The sequence below is a fragment of the Echiichthys vipera genome (assembly GCF_963691815.1).
Source record: "Echiichthys vipera genome assembly, chromosome: 5".
Classification (NCBI taxonomy): Eukaryota; Metazoa; Chordata; class Actinopteri; order Perciformes; family Trachinidae; genus Echiichthys; species Echiichthys vipera.
Window position 1 is genome coordinate 23,278,365 of NC_139830.1, and position 22,360 is coordinate 23,300,724.

Here is a 22,360-nt window from a genome sequence, read left to right on the forward strand (position 1 = left end):
TTCTGGATGTGTCGGCCTTTTGTGAACTGTTCTATATTAACAGACCCATTGGGATCATTCACTTCCCCAGCTCGTTGTAATGGGGACAGGGTGGCCTGGTGCACAACAGTCAACATCCCATAGAGACTCAGGAAAGTGGGATGCTGGAGTAGTTGGCTGAGCCAACAGGAGGGCAGAAATAGACAACGCATTATTCTGCAACGATCACCTGGGATTTGTCACTTGGTCACCTCTGCTCATATGAGCTGTGCTCTTTCTCAGATGTCAGGCTCTTTTGCTTAGACTGGGTCACAGATAGAGGGCCAGTGCGAGGTATAGGCTTTATTATTAAACTCTTCTCTGCTGTTGCGTAATTGCTCATGTTCAATTCATCGCTGCAGCTTTTTAAACAGGCTTTTTGCAGCACCTTGCTAACTCATTCAACTTAGAGGTTGCATTAAGCTTGTTGTATTATTTCTCTACCCATAGACAGGAAAAGGTTATCTGAGGACTCACTTTAATCTGGCAATTCATCCTTCATAGCGAACAGTATAGTCTGACAGTAAAATTATATCTCAAGGGTGCACTATGGATTTTGACTGAAGAATAGGATTAGCAACTATTCTGTAACTATTCTGTAAACAATATCTCATGATGGACAGTGATCATATATGTGATGCCACATTCATTCATTTTCTGTTTTTTTCTGATTAATCGGTCCCCTATCAGAGTCTACATGGTCGCCTAGCTGCTCAGATGGAGAGGGACATATGTGTGGACTTGGGCTTCAGGGGGACACCCATGACAGAGGAACAGAGGCGACAGTTCAGCCCCGGCCCACGCACCACCATGTTCCGCATCCCAGAGTTCAAGTGGTCAGCCATGCACCAGCGATTGCTCACTGACCTGCTGTTTGCACTGGAAAGTGACGTCCATGTCTGGAGGAGGTGTGTGCAGTGGTTTATATGCACTTGAGAGAGCCAGAGAGGGAGCATGAGCCTGGTGTTTGTAGTGATACTCAGATTACCCTTTCATATCATATATCATATGTGGCTTTTAGACATACATTGAATATGGCTTTTTTATCTCAGAAATGTTTTGAGTTTACTGCACAGAAAAATTGCCATATGATTTATATAATGGGAAAATGCTTGTACCTATAATAATCCATGTTTTCTTTCTCCTGCAGCCACTCCACCAAATCTGTCATGGACTTTGTTAATAGTAATGAGAACATTATTTTTGTCCACAACACCATCCACCTCATCTCACAAATGGTAGATAACATCATCATTGCTTGTGGAGGGATTTTGCCCCTTCTCTCAGCGGCCACCTCTCCTACTGTAAGTTCACCTCTCCTACTGTAAGTTCACCTACTGTCTTCACTGTGGGGGGATGATGCCATCTAGTGGTAGTCTATTATAACCCCTTTGGTCTATGGCTGTCTGTACCTGTGGGAAATAAGATGGGGGAATTAAACTTATATGTGTTTATTGATTGGGACCACCTTTATTCGCTCAGCTTCACTCTCCTACAGTAAATGTTGTGGAACAGTTTGTAATTAACTTCTCTGTGTGTCATTTATGTTTATTTTTATTCATCTACTGTAATTATCAGATTTAATTTGCAGTGTTGAACTGAAATGGATTTTAATCATCTTTTCTGTTTATTTTCTCTGTGCTTGCACCAAGGTTATTATCCATGCTATTTTAATCTATCTCTCCTAATGGCTATATTCACAACCCTGCTTAAAACTAATTTCATAGATCTAAAGAGAGAGAGAGATGGCTAGAGTTGTATAATCAGCTGAACTCAAATCAAACATTCTACCAATTTTTACAATTTTAGTATTACCTATGCTTCCTCTGAAATTAGATCCTACTCACACTCATGTAATAATAATAATAATAATAATGGTCCTTGCTGCTTCCCTCTTCTTGATATGCTGCCACTGAGTGTCTCTGTCCTAAATTCAGCAGCACCCATCATAGTGTTAGCATCTGTAATAAGGCCTTTTTCCGTATTCTATTGCATGTTTCTTTTTTTTCTTTTTATACAGGTGATAATGTGTCAGAGATGATATTGTACATGTGGACTTTTAGTTTTTTTTTTAGTTTTATGTGACTGGTGTCTTCCCTGTTGCTTGTCTCAAGACGGAGTTGGAGAACATCGAGGCAACACAGGGCATGTCCTCAGAGACCGCCATCACTTTCCTGTCCCGTCTCATGGTTATGGTAGACGTGTTGGTGTTCTCGAGCTCCCTCAACTTCAGTGAGATTGAGGCCGAGAAGAACATGTCCTCCGGTGGCCTGATGCGTCAGTGCCTCAGACTTGGTAAGATCATGATTGAATGTTTGTTTGCGTTCAATGTTCTGTAGATGTGAGCGACCGTCAGTGCAGTGGGGCAGTGAAACAGTTACAGAATATTTACTGTATGTGGGGTTTTGGGAGGTAAAGTGCATCTTTTGCCAGTCATACTGGAAAATTGACGAGCTAGAAAATGCCATAACAGTATTCTCTTCACACACTAATAATTTCTCTAATCCCTGAAAATCCTCTGTTTGATCAGGAAAGCTAATTCATTTAAGAGCCCTTTGCTGATTGTATACTTGATTGGAGAATGTGCTGGGTTTTGCAGCAGTAACCAACAGGACAAATTGACAGGATCATCATTTTGGAATTCATAACGAGCAGAGAAAATATTTTGCAATACAATCAGGTATTCTTTGCAAATGGTAGCCTTTTCTGTCTGTCATGGGTATGTCTCTAAAGACTCACAAGGTCCTCCATGCCTTTTCCTTGTGTGTGTTTGAATATGTCTGTGTACATACTAGATATTTGATGAATTACATTTGACTGCAAAATAATATAACTGCTAAATTCAGAATTAGGAAATGAGGACTTTAATCAACTGTAAAATGTAGAATACAGTTATATGCATGAAGCAATCATAGAAAATGTGTGTTTTTGTGTTTCTTTGTCGGGGCACGTGAGTGTTTCTGTGTCTGTATCTGTTTGGGCCTGTGGGTCTGTGTGTGCGCGGGCCTGTGTTTGCTGGATTGTTGACTCCAAGTTGTGCTCTGGGGGATGGGAAACAGCTTTCAGACTTCACAGTGTCCTCCAGTGCAACACAACATTTCTCATCACTTGCTTCAGTGTGAAATCAGTCTGGCTGCTGATTTTACTCCCGGCCTCTGTCCCGGCAGCCTGGAACAAATAGTCATCAGAGATAACTGATTAATTTTAAAGAGGTCATGCATGTTATCAACATTTAATTTCCATTTAACTCTGAAATGAGAACCTCTTTGTATTGTGTGTGTGTGTGTGTGTGTGTGTGTGTGTGTGTGTGTGTGTGTGTGTGTGTGTGTGTGTGTGTGTGTGTGTGTGTGTGTGTGTGTGTGTGTGTGTGTGTGTGTGTGTGTGTGTGTGTGTGTGTGTGTGTGTGTGTGTGTGTGTGTGTGTGTGTGTGTGTGTGTGTGTGTGTGTGTGTGTGTGCAGTGTGTTGTGTGGCTGTTAGGAACTGTCTGGAGTGCAGGCATAGACACAGAGAAAGGCGAAATAAGTCTTCCATTCCCAACAACAACAAGACTCAGGAAATGCTACAAAATGCTGCGACTTCTGGCAAGGTATGATGTGATGTTTCTGTACCCCCAGAAATTGTAATTTATTTATATACCTGTACAGACATTTATAACACTATATAGTAATAAATCGATCTTTGTGTGCCTACTAAGGTTGTCAAAAGTATAGATACTTCAATACTTTTTCGATACCCTATGTTTGATATGTTTATTATACTTTTGATAGTATTGAAAGTACCTAAGCTATAAAAAGAAACAGATCTACAATTAGATTCAGTGACTTTTTCTGTAGCAGCACTATGGGTAGCTTTATAAAATACTATTTTGCGTGCCTATGATTATTATTATTTTTTTTTGTGGTATAGAAAGAGTTATAATTGTTGTTATCAGTATTACATACACACAGTACATACATATGTTTTTTCAGTTCCATATTTGACCATTTTCTAATCTCTTAAATTATGCAAAAAGAAAAATAAACAGTTTAAATGAGCTTCGACTGAACAGAGTAGCATGTCATGTTGTGTTATCTTTCTGTTTAGACAGCCATAGAGAATGTCCCTAGTAACCTGTCTCCCATCAAGGACCCTGATCGCCTTTTGCAGGATGTGGACATCAATCGACTGCGTGCTGTGGTGTTTCGTGATGTGGTGAGTGCTTCTCTCTCTCTCTGTGTGTGTGTGTGTGTGTGTGTGTGTGTGTGTGTGTGTGTGTGTGTGTGTGTGTGTGTGTGTGTGTGTGTGTGTGTGTGTGTGTGTGTGTGTGTGTGTGTGTGTGTGTGTGTGTGTGTGTGTGTGTGTGTGTGTGTGTGTGTGTGTGTGTGTGTGTGTGTGTGTGTGTGTGTGTGTGTGTGTGTGTGCACGCGCGCAGTGTATATGCATGACATGCATGTCCCCAAATCAATTTCAGTCAAGGGCAACTGGACTTGGTTATTTGTCTAGGAAAACGTTTCACCTCTCATCCAAGAGGCTTCATCAGTTCATGTACGCATCTGACCAGGCTGGGACTGGTCCAGCTAGCTGGTGTGGAGATCCAGGTATTTAACCTCTCACAAGGCCGATGATGTCACTGGAACCCTTTGTGCTCCAAGTGCCAACGACCGTCGTTGGGTGGAAGTAGGTTTCGACTTTGTTAGTGCTCTATTGAATCCTACCGACAGTCGTTGGAGTCACAGGAGGCCTTTTGTGAACAGTTGTTCTTTGAGGTTAGATTGTTGGATCTCCTGGGAAGGGATGAAAGGGCAGCATTGTAAATTAGAGATAAGTGGTGTCTCAGTCCTCCTCCTCTGTTTAGCGATGGTTTCTCTACTTTGGCATAGATGGCTTCTTTTACTCCTCTTTCAAAAACCATCTGTCCTCTCTGTCCAGGATGTGGACCTTGTTGTCATCAAAGGAGTGGGCTTTCTCCTTGAGATGTAAGTGGACAGCAGAGTCCAGGCTGAGGAGTTAGCTCTCCTGTGTTGGGCCATGAGTTTATGCAGTGGTTGTTTTGTTTCTCCAATGTAGAGATCTTTGCATTCCTCGTTGCATTGGACAGCATTAACCAGATTGCTTTTGTGGGTGTGTGGTGTTCTGTCCCTGGGATGTACTAGTCTATGTCTGAGTGTGTTACTGGGTTTGAAATACACAGGAATGCAGAGTGTTTCTCTGATACCCCAGCCACATACGGAATGACCATGTTGTTTCTCTTGTTTTTTTTTTCAACCACTTCAGTTTTCTTTCTGGAAGCAGCTGCCGTTTTCCCAAAGGTCCAGCTGGGGTAACCACAAGTTGTGAGGGCGATGGGGATAACGATGACCTGGACAAATGAGAACATTCACAGCCTCATGACATGCATGTGTTTTTTAAAGACTTGGCTGCAGGTAGAAAGGATGAAAATAGGATTATTTTTTGGCAGACAAACAGGTGTACAATGTAATACCCATCAATCAACAGGTGGAACTCCAAAGGTGCTCTTTTCGACTGAGCTGCTATCTGTTGAACACAAGCCCACAAAATTTGAATGGATATATTTCAAAGCAACATATTTCAAAGCGAGTATTAAAAATATGTCATGGTTTAATGACAGTACTTTAGATGGGTTTTCATGTCCTATGCAATGTGTATGTGCTGTGACAGAACCGTGTGAGAGAGCAGCAGTGGATTGAGATCGGAATAAAGTGTGGCATAACTGTAATGTGATTCCTCTCAACAGGATGACAGCAAGCAAGCCCAGTTCCTGGCTTTAGCTGTGGTGTACTTCATCTCTGTCCTCATGGTCTCCAAGTACCGCGACATCCTGGAGCCCCAACGTGAGACTGCCAGGATACGCCAATCGGGCCGCACCATGCGTCAGGAGATCAACTCACCAACTAGCACAGGTGTTAACATCTGTGCCGTACCTCTCTTTCATCCATTCTTCCTGCTCACTAATCTTAGCTTGAGGCAACTGTGTGATATAAATGAATGTTAAGCGTCCTTGGTCCTTTGCACTGCTGCCAGCTTGAGCTGAAAGCTCATTCAGTAAAAAGAAGGGATGCCCTGCCTACACTCCACTGGCTCACCTATGATTTATTCATGAGCTCTTTTAATTGCACCGCACAGAATTAAATGTGGAAGCAAATGGAGACTGGAGCTGGAGATGGTAGTTATGAACTTGAATAGGCATCATCATAGTATATGCCTCAAGTCATAAATCATACATTAAGCCACATGAAAGGAAATCAGTTTCTGCCTACAAAGGTTTAACACAATATCTGCTGCAGTGCCAACTTACTATTATGAGATGCAAGAGTGAGCATACTTCATCAACTTCCATTCAGACAAAAGGTGAATGTGAAGTGAATAAAAGAAACAAGAGGAAGAGGAGAGAGGCCAAAGTAAATATGAAAGCGTAATTTAAAGAGCTCGGAACACAGGGAATAAAGAAGAAGATGAGCGGAGAGAAGTTGAGAGATGAGAAAGCAGCAGCATGCCGGCCAACTACTGTGGGTTTTTGGGGCAGTGGAGCCAGGCTCGCTATTTTCAGCCCCATCTGTCAGTGCCCATTAGGCAAGCAATCCACCAGAGGAGAATGGGATCATAGAGGTTGCTGGGAGGAGAGAGGCACACTGCCGCCTTCATAAATTTCACCAGAAAATGGGGGAATTTTCCAGACGGCATGTGGCAGACGATTGTCTGATAGAGCAGGAAGCCAGACAACTTGCTGGCTAAATCAGGCCCTGCTGACCTCGTTAGGGGGCATGTGATGAATATTAATATCGCTGCCCTTGCATCTACTGTAGGTAACCACAGATTCAGAATGAACCCAAATCAGACCAGAAAGGTACCTCTGCAGGTTTTTTAGGGGACATGCAAAGAGTTGTTAGCTGCATAGACAATGCATTTTAAATGTAGGAAGAGACAGAATGATGCAGATTTTAATTAAAAATCTTGGTTCACACTCAGCATCTCATGTAAAAGGTACTGTAAACAGTAATTTATGTACCGGAATAATAGAGCAGTTATCTGACTCCTCTGTCACTGTTTCAAAGCAGATAAATACATACTGTAGATAACCCCAAAGGCTTTAGACAGAAGGAAGCTCAGGAAAATTATTCATGTTTTATGCCTCCTCGCCAGGGATATACGTGTCCGGAGGCATTGTGTTTTCTGGTTGTCTGTCTGTCTGTCTGTCTTGTGGACATGATATATCTGAAACCCCGGAAGGGATTTTCTTCAAATTTGGCACAAATGTCCACTTGAACTCAAAAATGAACTGATGCGATTTTTGTGGTCAGAGGTGAAAGGTCAGCGGCACTGTCACCTCATGCCCATCCCATTTTTGTGAACGTGATATCTCAGAAACCTCTGGAGAGAATAGTCACTTATATATTATGTAAGTCTGAACAGTTTGGATGTAAACTGCAACTCAACTGTTTGGCGGAAGCATATGTACGCAATGCAGTAATTCTAGTGTAAGCATAGAAGGAGAATAATGAAGAGATAATCTCACCAGAGGATCAGAGCTTGGAGAGAGATCTGAGAAATTGCATTGTCACGTGGGTCTTGCTACACATGCTAAATTTACTCTTTGGCTAGGAATGTAAAGCTAGCTCTGGAATGCTGGAATGATTTTATTCATTATATTGGTTAATTATTTAGTTTTACATAACCATTTCGTACTTCCCTTGACAAATACTATGTTGATAGAAAGGCATATAGAAAGTCTCCTATGATACAAAAAAACAAAACAATTTTGATTAATGTAGTTTAGGGATTTCATTTTATTAATAACTATTTTAATAACTGAACTAGATTGTGTAGTGAAAGCACCAAACATAACTTCTAACTAACTTCTCAGATGTGAGTGTTTTTTTTTATGCAGTGCTGTCTGAGGGCCTTAAGATCACAGCCATCTAGTATTGTTGTTTTGCCTTGTCCAATTGCATAAAGAGATTTCTTCAGATTCTCTGAATCTTTTAATGATATTATATAATGTAGACAAAGAAATTATTTTGCTTTTTAACGTTGAGAAACAATATTTTTAAATTGTTGCACTATTTGCCAGCACAGTCTTTCCCAGAGTGGTTTACCCCTCCCCACCTTTACTTCAGAAAGACTCAGCCTCTCTGGGATGCTCCTCATATAATCTTGATATATAATCATGATAATATTAATATCAATCATGTTATGAACCTGTTGCCAGTTAACCTTATTATGAGATGTTCCAGGTTTTCTTGTAGCATTTTACAACTCTTTTGAAATTTGATATGTTGTCATTGTGCTATTTTCAATTACAGATGGGGTTTCAGTGTTTGGGAAATTGTCACATTCTGTTCCTATTTTCATTTTGGACAGTGTCCCAACATGGGGACTTGGATATGGGGAGATGAGATATTAGTATTTTACATCATTTTGATGTGGCTAACTGTAGCCTCTACCCGTTTTGTGTGTCTGTCTGTGTTCTACAGATGAATCCCTTGTATTTGACAGCAATAAGGACCATCCTGTACAATCAGACCTCCACATACAAAGCTCCCTTCCCCACAGAGACTCTGGTATCGGAGAGGAGCAGGTTGCTAGCGTCCTTAACGGGTCTGATCTGGACCACAGTGTAGGAGTGCTCATATCTACACTGTCCTCAGAGGTGAAAAAGTCCCTGGAGAGTCCGTCTGAATCACCCAGAGTGGATGTGATAAAACCCCCCTCCTCTATCATCAGCATTAGCCAGCCCAAAAAGGGCATCAATGTCAAGGAGATCCTGAAGAGCCTGGTGGCAGCTCCAGTGGAGGGCATGGAGGCTGGGCTGGAGCCTGTGTCCTACCCAGACCCTGCTGCCCACACACAGGCCCAAGCCATGCTGCCAATGCAGTTTCACTCCTTTGACAGGTGAGACAGTATCATCTGTTGGTGTCTTTTTGGTTTTTGTAGTTTTAGTCTATATGCTACTAATTGTACACTTTACATCACAGTTAACCACTTTGCAACTCTTGTTGTTGCTTTCTGGATGGATTTCTAAGCATAGATTGGATTCTAGTTGCTTTACAGTGTGAAAATCAATTAACACACCTCCTTGACAGTGAAGCTCATCTATTCAATTAAATTCTATGTTTATATACTACATACATTAAATACTGGAATTTTATCTTTATTTTGTCTGATTTGTTGCTGCATTTAAAAATGTTTACACTTTTAAATGAAGATTTTTGGTGCTCAATTTAAATTTTTAATAATAAATCATTCAAATAAATTTAGATATTTATATTTATTTGTTATTATTATTATTATTATTTTATTTTAGTTAGGAAAACTCATTAACATTGCAGGTTGAAGCATGGCATTAAAACACAATCATAAGTAATATGTTATGTAACTTGGGACTTGATATAATCTAAACTATGCAACAAAAATGAAAAGTACACAGTACAGGCTTTTTTTTAAGTATGGTCCTTTAACTGAACTTGAGACTATCATTCTTGTGCATGCGTGTGTGCATGTGTGTGCATGTGTGTGCATGTGTGTGCATGTGTGTGCGTTTGCTGACTCAAGTGACCGTAAAATGCTGATGTTAATCCTCTGGGTTTATTTTAGTTATCCAGTATACTACTAATGGTTTCTAAGTAGCATGCAGCACATTATTCATTCAGGCCACTTGTATTGTACTCATCCCCCACGGCAAGGAATTCCTGTGTTTGGAAAGGTCTTTGAAGCACTGCGGCACTGCTGCGGTTTATTTACGTTCCTGGATTAGAGAAAAACCACACAGTAATCTGTCTGGATTTGGGAGTTTACAAACCTGCTCCTGCAGGGATTTCAAGCTTCAAGCCCCTGATCCCTGTCTCCTATAGTTGATAGTTTGAAGTTTTCAAAAGCATAATTTTTATGAAAGTAATATGAGTTGGTTTAGCACAAACAAAAACCCATCCTGTCTCTAAATACTACTGTTTTTTTGTCTGTGTCTGTGTAATCACTGCCTGGCTCCAGAGAGACACAGTGAGTCAGGAGGAACAATGGAGCCTCCTTTCTTGTTAATGCATACTGCTGCTGCTGAGCTGGGCTGAGGTGAGCCTGATAAATAGAGGAGAAGATGGAGGAGTATGTGGAGAGACGACAGCTGAGAGGGAGGGGGTCTCCAGGGTGTTGATGACAGATTAAACGGAAGCGGCCTCATGCCACACCATGGCCAGCCCTGTCGCCCTCACTGCTCACACTCGTAATGGGAACTGGCAGCCTGAAATGAGTCGCCACAGCAGAGTGTATTATTTTTGAAATGCTTTCACACAAACCCTCCTGACCACATATACAACTTTGTCTCATGCTTTTCATGTCGCTCCCCCTCCAGCATCTATTTGCTGTGTCTAATTGTTTGCCACCTGCCAGCGAAATGAGCTGCCAGACATGGACAGGCCTTTCATTTGTCAGTCAGTGTGACAATAGATTGGGAGTGACAACATCAAAAAGGAAAAAGGAGGGAAAGAATGGCTTAAAGTGGAGTGCACAGGGGCAGTTGTTGCAGAGCCCTCTCTACCAGAGACTTTCATAGAGGAGGTTTACATGCTCAACATCCAGATGTCCGTTAGACCAGATTGGAATACTGTTCAAAACTTCAGTTATCCTCCCTTTCCCCCCTCTCCTTCCCCCAAAGTCTCCAAATAAGCTCTATGAGATATTGTTTTTCCTTACATATTTGATTTTTCTCATTATATATAGCTATGGTAATGGGTTTTAATTGAATTTGCGACTTGAATGTAAGCACATTTCCTCTGTATTCCTCAATAAAGTACTATTAGTTAGATTCCATCTGTAGGCTGTATAAAGGAAACATTTCTTTGGTTATATTTTACACTGCAGTTATCTCCCACAGCTGCAGACCTTATTAATATTAATTTGAAGATTAATCCTTGCTTTATTCTCTGCAACTCAATTAAGACAATTCTATTAATAAAATATGCACTAGATAATCCATGCATGATTCATGAATACCATGCTAATTTATTATTCATTAAAAGAGGTTCATGTTTTATCTACATCCTGTATATCTAATGTAACGTCCCTGCTATGCAAAAGAACAGGCAGGATTCTGCTGAAAGATGCAAGTAAAGGATACAACATGCAAGGGATGACTATGAAAACAATCAAGGGATGTTCTGATATCTGTCGTCGTCACACAGGAGAGCAGTACAGAGATCTACTAAATAAATGATACTTGCCATCAGTGTTCTTCAAAGCATAGCTGTATCGCTGGAGATAATAATATTTCATATGGCTTTCAAGTTTTCTGACTCCCTCATGACTGAGTAGATTTTCGATCTGCTGAATTTCAATTATTTTTCATTTTACTACTTTTTTGGTAATGTATGTTTATTAGGTGGTTCTTAATGGGGCAACAGTGTGTCACTTAATGTGTAATATAATCTACTTTTTGTATATTTTGTTCATAGAGAAACTTAGAGATATTTCAACTGTTACATAAAACATCATAGCTTTGAGAAGGCCATCGTACAGAAAAGGATGCAAAACAAATGGTCAAGAAGCTTGAAATACATCTAGACTAAGTAAGCTCAGTTCCCCTTGGAGTCCAGCATGTTTAATTTAATCTATGAGACAGACTGTGGATATTTATTTGCAACATAAAACAGTAAAAGCCTGTGTTGTTTTGTTGAGGGAGGAGTTCTGGGGATTTGCTTCAGATGACAGCAGGCTTAGCTCGTGACAGAGCAGAGGCCTGGCCTGTGTCACCCAGAGTAACTGCCGGAGATTGGACTAGACATTATCTGGCACTCTCACAAACCCAAAGGCCAAACTGCAGACTTGATAAGGACAAGCTTTCCTTCTCCTTCCTGTCAGGGAGCTCTTGCAGAGCCAAGTTCACTGCATCATCTTTAATCCTTGGCCAATCAGATTGCATGTGAACAGGTGGGTTAGTGGTGTGTCTGTGCTTTCCTGCTCTGTTACATGAGGTCACAAGTGTAACTTTCATCTGAAGCCTCCACAAGATTTTCCTTAGATGTTTAATTCATGAGCTCTGCGACTTTCTCTTTAAGGATCATGGGATGTTTTGTACAGTAGCTTCCACGAATAAAAGGGATTCCACTGCTATCATTAATAAATTATGAAATCAAGTTGTTTGCCATGGTCTTCCCAAACAAGTTAACCCCGAGCAAGCTGGCTTTTGTTAAGTGTTGGGTAGCTTTAGATAATATATGTGGTCTGCTGGATATTTTGGGCTTGCTGCCAGAAACTATATCAAGAGGCATGTTATTAGTTGATGTTGAAATAGCATTTGACCTGGTTGGAGTGGTCCTACCCCTGGAAAGTGCTAAGCCGTATGGGTACTGGTAGAACTTTTACTGACATCGTTACGATATTTTTACAATAACCCATCTGAGACAGAGAGTCCTCTATCTATCTTTATATGCAAACAACATTATGGTGGTTTTTGCTAGGATGTGAGAGATGCTCTTTCAATCATTTAATCTCTTATGGAAGAGTTGAGTTAAATCTCAAGTTACAAAATAAATTGGAACAAGTTGTCATTACTTCCACTCAACTGTGCTGCAAAAAGATTGTGTGTGCAGCTTTGTTGCCTAAACCTAACCAGTATTATAGTTACTGGAAGTGTGTCTGTCTCTGTCTTTGTGTCTGTCTTTGTCTCTCTCTATCCATCTGTCCGTCATTTCTCTCTTTCTCTCTCCTTTTCTTCCTCCCCAACCGGTCAAGACAGAGGCCGTCCTCCACAGAGCTGGGTCTGTCTGACGTTCCTGCCTGTAATAGGGAAGGTTTTCGTTGCCACCGTACTCTACGGGGGAATTGTTGGGTCTATGTTTATCATAAATAGTTATAGAGTGTGGTCTTTACCTAGTTTGTAAAGTGTCCTGAGATAACATTTGTTATGATTTGGCACTATAAATAAAATTGAATTGAATTGAATTGAATTAACCGTAGTTTTGTTGCCTAAACCTAACCATGTAGCTTTGTTGCCTAAACCATAGTTTTGTTGCCTTAACCGTAGTTTTGTTGCCTAAACCTAACCAACTAGCTTTGTCACCTTAACCCAACCATGTAGCTTTGTTGCCTAAAGCGTAGTTTTGTTGACTAAACCTAACCATGTAGTTGTGTTGCCTAAATTGTAGTTTTGTTGCCTAAACCTTAGTTTTGTTACCTAAACCTAACCATCTAGCTTTGTTGCCTAAACCTAACCATGTAGCTTTGTTGCCTAAACCTAACCATGTAGTTTTGTTGCCCTAACCCGTAGTTGTGTTGCCTTAACTTAACCATGTAGCTTTGTTGCCTAAACCTAACCATGTAGTTTTGTTGCCCTAACCCGTAGTTGTGTTGCCTAAACTTAACCATGTAGCTTTGTTGCCTAAACCTAACCATGTAGTTTTGTTGCCTAAACCTAATCATGTAGTTTTGTTGCCTTAACCATAGTTGTGTTGCCTTAACCTAACCATGTAGCTTTGTTACCTAAACTTAACCACACAGGTTTGTTGTCTAAACCTAACCATGTACTGTAGTTATTCCCTACACTACAGTCTTGTTGCATGAAATGTCGTCTGAAATTTGCCTACACCATCTAACAAGATTGTGGTATTGCAATAGGGGTTTGTTAGCAGGAGTCTTCCTATCAGAGATTCTAGAGCGGAGCTTGTCAATGCACGATCGTGCTAGCGCCTCAGATCATCTGTTGACAGAGCTGGATGGGGAGTGACGTAAGCAAGACGTACTGCATTGATTGACAGAGGATGAGGAGTATTGAAAAAAAGGTTTTCTATAGGACTAGATTTTTTTTTATGTACATGGGTATGTTTGTATCGAGATATGCACATAAATATGTAAATTAACGATCATGCAAGGTTCATATCCAGGTGTGTGCACAATGTATATGCTTGTACATATACTGTATGTACATACTGTATATTTATATATACGGGTTAATAAAGTAAATAAATTAATATATTATTTTTTCTCTTCTTGACTTTTATGTTTGTACATGATTAATAATGTTTTATTCAGACTCTTCCGTTCTTGTGTGCTCTCTTTTGGATCTCTAGTTTCAAAGCTAATGTTTTTTGAAAAAAAAAAGTAAAAGAAAAGTGATCTATCTCAGGAAATAATATAAGAACTTGCCGAATACAGGCCATAATCCTCAAATATGTCTCCATTCTACATGTACTTTCTGTCAAAAAACAGATGCTGCGCTGTGTGCCTGTACAGAGCAAATGTCAAATCCAAAGGTCTAGAGTCTCGTGCGCAATGAGCCGTGATTCTGTCAGTTCCAAACACAGATGGTAGCTATGCAAATGTATGTCGGTAACAACTGCCAAGTAGTTCTCCTGGAGAGACCCTCTCATTAGGACCAGGGATGTTTTCAGCTTTTCTGAGCAGAGCAGAGCAGAGGGCAGCAGAGGGCCACCAGTGGCAAGAGCAGATGTGAGAGAAAGTGTAGTAGCTGGTTGGCCTCTTGCCCTCAGGTTTATTTACTCCAGCCTCTTGCATGGGTGTGTGTGTGTGTGTTTGCATTGCATGCATTATGCTGACTGATGGAGTTACAGGTCAGGATGTTTACCTTTCCAAATGTCCTGACTAACGTCTGGGCATGCTCATGCTGGCAGGTCCAGAGAGCAGTAAGAGATGATCAAAGTCATTACGGTTCTCCTTTATGTCTTTTAAAACATGAAATAATATTGTATCATAATTCTTTTTTATTCAGAAAGGAGGATTAGAAAGTTAACAGTGGAGTATCTGCTTACATCTGATACACGCATGTTCTGCTTACATCTGATACACGCATGTCTTTCTACATCTCACGCCGACGATGTTCTCTGTATCTAACCAGTACTAACACACTAACATCCTGACACTTATTCTACCTGTACTAACACACTAACATCATGACACTTATTCTACCTGTACTAACACACTAACATCATGACACTTATTCTACCTGTACTAACACACTAACATCATGACACTTATTCTAACCTGTACTAACACACTAACATCCTGACACTTATTCTACCTGTACTAACACACTAACATCATGACACTTATTCTAACCTGTACTAACACACTAACATCATGACACTTATTCTACCTGTACTAACACACTAACATCCTGACACTTATTCTACCTGTACTAACACACTAACATCCTGACACTTATTCTAACCTGTACTAACACACTAACATCATGACACTTATTCTACCTGTACTAACACACTAACATCCTGACACTTATTCTACCTGTACTAACACACTAACATCATGACACTTATTCTACCTGTACTAACACACTAACATCATGACACTTATTCTAACCTGTACTAACACACTAACATCCTGACACTTATTCTACCTGTACTAACACACTAACATCATGACACTTATTCTTCTCTTACACTTTATTCTTGTTGTTAGGTTAAAATGTTTTTGTATAGTTGCACTGTCGTTATTTGCTGCTCTGTGTGCCCTGAATTGCCCCCCGGGGACAAATTAAGTTTTTTGAATTGAATTGAATATAAAGTCAAGGAAATCCTGATTTTCTGTCCCAAGTGCATGGCTGAAAAGCCTCTGTCCCAGATGCTGACTTTACTGAAAGTCATTTTATCATAACAGTTTTGTCTTAAAGCTAACCTGCTATGTGCTTGGCTAATTCAATTTGAAACCCTGGTCCCAGGCTAGTTTGCCAAACTCTCAATTATTGGGCTCTTCTATAACCACCCTTTCAAAAAATGTAAAAGTATAGTTTCAAATTTTAAATGATAAACCATCTCAGACCGGCAAACTCAGTATCTTCTTTTAAATTTATTCTGAAGACTCACTTTTATCCAATGGCTTCTTAACTTATAACATTTGTATATTGTTACATCTTAAGTTCTGGATTTAAATTTGATCATGTTTATATTGTAAAGCACTTAATAACTTTGTTTTTGAAAGGTGCTATATTAATGTAGTTATGACTACACTTACTTACAGTTCTTGCCCAGCAGTTATTTATTTATTTTTATTTATATTTATCAAGGCTGTAAGAGTACATGGATATTCGGTGAAGTTATGATGGCACGATGCTTGTAAAGGGCATAAATCCACATCCTTCATCTTTTCCTTTTCTCTTTGCCACTCTGCTACCAAAGTAATAAAGTTGGAAGATGTGACCTTTTTTTTTTTTTATATTTGGACTGTTTATAAGTACATTTTTTACGTAATGTGTGAATGAAGCTTTTGTGTGTGTTTCCTTTAGGAGTGTGATGGTGCCTGTGAAGAAAACCTCCCCTGGCAGCCTAGCAGTTAACACAGTGGGCAGCAGCAGCAGCACCTCTGCTGGGCTGACAGCTGGCAGCACCCCTAACATCTTTGCTGCTGCCTCTGCGACCCCCAAAAGCATGATTAACACCACAGGTAGGTCATGCACAAGGTGACTGGAATGTACTTATACTTAAATTACTACATTCAGTTAATTTTTACAACAGCAATTCTATTACTGCTTATTTTAATGACCTTACTTTCTTTGATGCCAATCCAAGAATAGACACCAAGCTCTTCGTCTTTGCTGGATCATGTGATCCTGTATGCCTGTACAGGGGCTCAATGCTACCACTAGATGGCTCTCTTTACCTTCCTATCTGTGTGCACTGCCAGATATAAACTGCTCTCCTTAAGTCACAAGAACACAACCAAAGAAAACAACTACATTTTAATATACCTGAATTGTATGTTAAACAAACATGTTTATTATAGTAAAAATTATTGAAATTATTCCTGTTCCCCGTATGTTCCTGACTGATACTAACCGTCGCCCTGCTGTCACGTTGCTTCTCATGGGGCTCTGCTGCCAGTTCCACCTCAGGGCTCCTGTAGTCTGGGTCTCTGAAAGGACCCACTTAACACCAAGAACCATTAAGAACTGCAACACCTTTTTAATGTGCTCCATTTAAAAAAATAAAAAAAGTCTCCCTCTCCTCTCTGAGCCCCCCTGCAGGAATGTGAGAAATGTATCCAAGTCAAAGCGTGCTTTCAGTTAGACCCCATGATCTCACAAGGACAGTCATAATGATTTTACACTTGAGACTCCAGGCTCACCTTTTTAACTTACTGCAGTCCTGACACCCTCATTTTGGCTTTGACACCAAAACCGAATGTAATATGTTAACATTTGGTGCAGTGTTGTTTTGGTATGTCAGGGGATTCTTCATCTTTGTCCTCTTAGTTAGCAAAATAGCTCCATCGCCAGCGTAGGCACACTAGGATAATTAATTAATTAATTAATTAATTAATTGGTGCACGATGTGACACACACACTACTGTCAGGGGCCAGATTGTGAATGTTTTTTTTAGAACTTCCCATTCTTTTTTCTTCTTTAAATTATTTCAGTCTGTGTGCTGTTACATAATTAAATTAGATAGTATTTATAGTGTCAAATCATTACAGATGTTATCTCAGGACACTTTCCATATAAAGTAGGTCTGAAGCACACTTTGATTAACAGAGATCCAACAATCCTCCATTAGCATGCACATTTTTAGAAAAAAAACTTCCTTTTAACAGGCGAAAACCTTGGGAATCTGGCTCTAGGTAGGCCGCCTTGACTGGTTGGGTGAGAGAGAGTGAAACACAGATGTGAAAATTATATTTAATATATAATTATGATTTAAAGCCTCTGGAGGTGAAACTAAGATGTTATTGTAGTCAACATCCTTATTTTTTTTATTTTTTAGGTTGTAGTGTTATACTACAGATATATTTTACTTTAAATGTGTTTTCGTTACCTGATAATTAATATTTACCTTTCGGTAAAATTATTAAACCTTATTAAAGACATACATATTTATGTTGCATGCTTCTGTTGGTCTTCCCTGCAGGAGCCACTGATGCAGCCCCGTCTACCTCCTCTTCCTCTAGTTTTGTCAACGGAGCCACAAGTAAGAATCTGCCGGCCGTGCAGACGGTGGCGCCCATGCCTGAAGACACAGAAGAAAACATGAGGTAAACAGGGAGCTTCCTGTTCACTCATACTCATATTTTGTTGTTAGTGAACTCAGTTAGTGAACTCAGTTATTTTGTGAAACATATCTGTCATACACATTTTATTTAACATTTGTCTTTTCTACATTTTTGCTTTCCTTCTGAACTGACTGACTTTTTCCCCCTGATATGATTTGATGGATAACTGCGGTGGTACATACCATTTACGAGACAATTGTCTTTGTCTCTGTATAGTCAAACAAAAGAACACGGATAAACAGACGTGATTTTTTTTTGTGAACACTATTGCAAAGTTTGGCCTAATTCTTTGTGCACATTTATTTCTGTGTGTGTATCTTGTTGTAACCTTGACTCATCTTCCTCACTTGCTCTTAATAGTTTGTGACAGACGTCCTTAGTCCTGCTCTACCATTGACTGCTGAAAGGCCAGGTCTTTCTCTAGAGTCTCTCTCTCTCTTTCTCTTTTCAGTTGCCATGGCAGCAGTTACCGACATCACTTAGCGTAACTGTGAAGTCAATGATAGTGCTATCTCGCTGCAGAGCCTTACATCTATGGTTTACAGATGAGGAAAAATCTGAATATCCAAGCTGAATTGCTTGCCCCAGTCTACTGAAAATAACAAATACATATCAGTATAATTATGTATTTTATAATATGTATTTTACTTTTATCTGAAGTAGTCCATGATCCCAAATGTTAAGTCGCCTACAACTACTGCCTGTGGTTTCATTTTCCATTTTTCTCTCTATTTCAGTGCCTTTTGTGAAGTGGACCAGTGTCCACTACGCCAGGGACTGACACCTCCTGAGCTCAAACCCTTTAGCTCCCTCACAGGATTACAAGCAGCCTCCAGAGATGCAGGCCAGTGTCTTAGGCAAGGACATTTATGTTAGCCACCTAGGCCCCCTTCACACTGCTTTTAATGCTAGTCTGTCATCCCTCTGCTGTGTTTTCCCAGGATGCTGGAAGGCAGATTACACTACACACTCTATCCAAATCCTAAACCAAACCTTTCCTCTCTCTCTGTTTCCCCTCTATCCTGCTGCTTTCTGCCCATCTTAGCTGGGAAAGCAAGCCTCTACTCTCCTCACGTTGCCTAGTATCTGTGTGTATACACATAAGAGCACAGAGATATGTTGCAGTTTGAGTCGTATCTCTGCTTGTATACAGCCTGAGTTGTATGGTTGCATGACTCCAGCTCACAGTTTCCCTGAGGTGCTTCGATAATGTCATGCAGCAGCATGTAGTGAGTGTGTAGGAGATAAGGAACTTCCCTCTGCAGCCTTGAAACAAATGCGATCCCATGTGCAACCCTGGTAACACGTGACAACAAAGAATGCAAACAACTGCTGAGAAATCCTCTTCAAATGCAAAAAAAAGTGCAACATGGCTTTTGACAACATGAGAGTGATAGTAACCATAATCTGATGGGTACCCAGCTTGGTTTGCATCTTCTGAAATGTGTTAGTTACCCTCTGCACCCACAAGGACTCTGTCAGTCTACACACTAACTGGTGTTAGCTGTGTGCACTGGGTTGACTGCTCTTTTTCTGCCTTACCCTTGATGGAAGGGCACAGTGCTACCTCCCTTACATTTCTATTTTAATTGATGTGTCTATTATCCTTTTGTGACTTCTTTCTTGATATGTTTTCTTTGACAGCATTACTACGAAGCTGGAGAGGGCTTTGGAGAAGGTGGCACCCCTGCTGAGAGAGATATTCGTGGACTTTGCACCCTTTCTGTCACGCACCCTGCTGGGCAGCCACGGGCAGGAGCTGCTCATAGAAGGTACAGGTGTTGTATAGTACGTGTGGATACCTGCCCCCACCACCCTACCGTTGCATGTTCTACACTAGCTGCCTCATTGATGGATGCATACGCAGTAGTAGGTGTTGACAGGAGAGTCACTATTTTGCACACAAGCTGGGAGTCTGTCACAGTCTGATTAAATCTGCTTCCCCTTTCATTCATCTTGCAACGCCTGTGTGTTTTGTCTTCTTCATTATCCACTCCACATATTGAGGATTATTCTGAGATGAAGTATTTTTAAACATCAGTGTTTTTATAGTCACAGCAGATGTCACATTCAAAATGAATATTGAAATAATTGGCGTCCCTTTGCCTCGTGCCAGTGATATTTTTAGTATCACCAGGTCACCCTACTGCTTGTTGGATTTTGTCTTTTTTTTATTTGCATTTTTTTTAGTTTGTTTTCTATTTTTGTTTGTTTTGCTTACAGGAAGTGATTTTCAGTGAGAAGTTTTGCCATTGTAGGAAAATCTAAATCTTTAGCTGTATTTACTTCGAAAAAAATGTGTTTCTGTTTTGTGGCATAAAAAATCCAACAGATTTTATGAACAGTCCAACCCAGATCTAATTACATTTGAAGTAATATGAAGTATAGATGCTTACTGAGACCTTGTTAATTATTTAGAGATAATGAAGTAATGACTTGTTGATGCTAAAGTGCTATTACAAAATAAAACACATTGCACATACAGTATTTAAAGTTCTGGCCTGGCTGGCTTTGTTCTGCACAGTGTTTTTCGAAATGTGTGATCCTTCTGCTGCACTCCACTCTGGCCTGTATTCTTATTTCCTGGTGGTGGTGGTGTGAAAGCTCCCAGTGCTTTCCTCAGGCCCCAGGTTGGCAGTCTCTACTGTCTCTAGTCACAGTGCTACTTGTGCCTAACCTCATGAGCTGTCTGCCTGCATGTGTGTGTTCCGCCACTCTATTCCCAATGCTAGTTTTGGCTTACATTTACAAGAACACACTGCCACCACACACACACACACACACACACACACACACACACACACACACACACACACACACACACACACACACTGACTGGTTCTGTAGACATTTGTCTGTGGAATATATGCGTGTGGCCTCCATTCTCTTGACTTGCAGTTCGTACGAAGTGAAATGATATCTGCGTTTTCTCACTGCCAAAGTCTTTTCATTTAAGCGTAAGCTAAACTGATATTAGCTTCGGCAGTCTATCCAGAGAATGACAACAGGCTGAAGGAATGCATTCCCGGGACTTTATTAAAGCCGGATCCAGAAAGAAGTAGTCTGACATGTCTCCTGAGCAGAGTTTATTTGTATTTTTGCACTTTATTTATGTTTACACTCCTAGCTACCCTTTCAAATAGCTAATTTATTTAATTGCTGCCAATATTATAGTGTTTAAATAACATGATATCAAATATTATATTTAGTTTGCTTAGCTTATTTTGTTTGATAAATATGCATCTAGATTTGAAATTTAAAGAACTCTTTTTACAAGGATTTGTTACAGGAATGTAAGTTTCCAATCAGTCATTAAAAATACATGTATGTATGCTTTTTTCAATGTTAGCAGTATAGCCAGTTAAGTTCAACAAACAGCCGTAGTTTTCCTACATACATCATACATATTCATATGTAAATAGCCATGTGGGTATGCAATGCACATGTGGCTAAGGCTCCTCACTTAAACTCAGGGGAAAGGAATGAAAAATCAGGTAGCATTGCCTTGACAAGTGTGAAAATGTCTGTTACCCTTTCACTCAAAGTCTGTCAGCAGACTGACCAAGCTGACAAACCTGAGCTGAGCTGAGAGTATAACCCCACAAACAAGGTCGTAGATAGACAGCTCGGGCCCCAGTGCTCTTCACAAGATGCGTTTAACCCTGTCTGGGTCTGTGAAAAGTGCACCCTGACATGAATTAGAGCAGGCCTATCACACAAAACAAATGCACAGATTTAGCACATGTACTCTAAATCTTTGACTTTATCGAGCTGCTCAGGTCTGCCCCAGTTGCAGCGTTGTTTGTCCAAAATGGTTGAGCTGTTCCGCCCTCTCTTTTTCCTTTTCTTCCTGGCCCTTCCCAGGCTCACAGTTGAAATACTGTGCTGTAGTGCAAAGGCGCTCCATTTACCAGTAATTACCAGTCATCCATCACTCCTTAGATTTCCTGGGGTCAAGCCCCATGTGCCCCGTGTGCCCCTTTGCCTCACCCTATTCCTTCAACCCCCCCTGCAGACATTTGGTCACTGCGGCAATTATGTTGAGTGCACCCTGAGCTTTACACTTGGAATTGGTGGGTAAGTCCTGTGTATGAACACTGCTGCTGTTGTGATGCCTGCCGCCTGCTTCTTGCTGTCCCCTGAGTGGCCCAGCCTGCCGGCGCATTGCCCCACAATACCACATTCACCCGTGCCTTAACCCTGCCCTGTTTACAGGAAAGGACTGGCAGGCCGTGTTTAAATAGAATGCATTTAGTTTGTCTACCAGCACAAGGCCAGGGTCAGTTGGCCACCTGACTCCTGTGTCAGACTGGACTGACTTATGGCTCAGCATGTCA

At 40.6% G+C, this 22,360-nt stretch overlaps 1 protein-coding gene across 4 annotated transcripts in view; it reads left to right on the plus strand.

Moving 5' to 3' along the window:
* Positions 1-22,360, plus strand: part of LOC310946718 (neurobeachin-like) — a gene marked incomplete at both ends in the record, with an annotated part of 214,607 nt that overhangs the window by 97,029 nt on the left and 95,218 nt on the right. Inside the window, 11 exons of one of the 4 annotated variants that reach the window (XM_083913262.1) lie at positions 709-926; positions 1,169-1,322; positions 2,094-2,313; positions 3,478-3,605; positions 4,103-4,210; positions 5,754-5,931; positions 8,491-8,908; positions 16,263-16,420; positions 17,882-18,005; positions 18,761-18,880; positions 19,668-19,801. In XM_083913262.1, coding sequence (XP_083769388.1) covers positions 709-926; positions 1,169-1,322; positions 2,094-2,313; positions 3,478-3,605; positions 4,103-4,210; positions 5,754-5,931; positions 8,491-8,908; positions 16,263-16,420; positions 17,882-18,005; positions 18,761-18,880; positions 19,668-19,801 — 1,960 coding nt within the window. The remainder of the gene's footprint in view (positions 1-708; positions 927-1,168; positions 1,323-2,093; positions 2,314-3,477; positions 3,606-4,102; positions 4,211-5,753; positions 5,932-8,490; positions 8,909-16,262; positions 16,421-17,881; positions 18,006-18,760; positions 18,881-19,667; positions 19,802-22,360) is intronic. The other 3 variants (XM_083913263.1, XM_083913264.1, XM_083913265.1) reach the window with 3 other exon arrangements.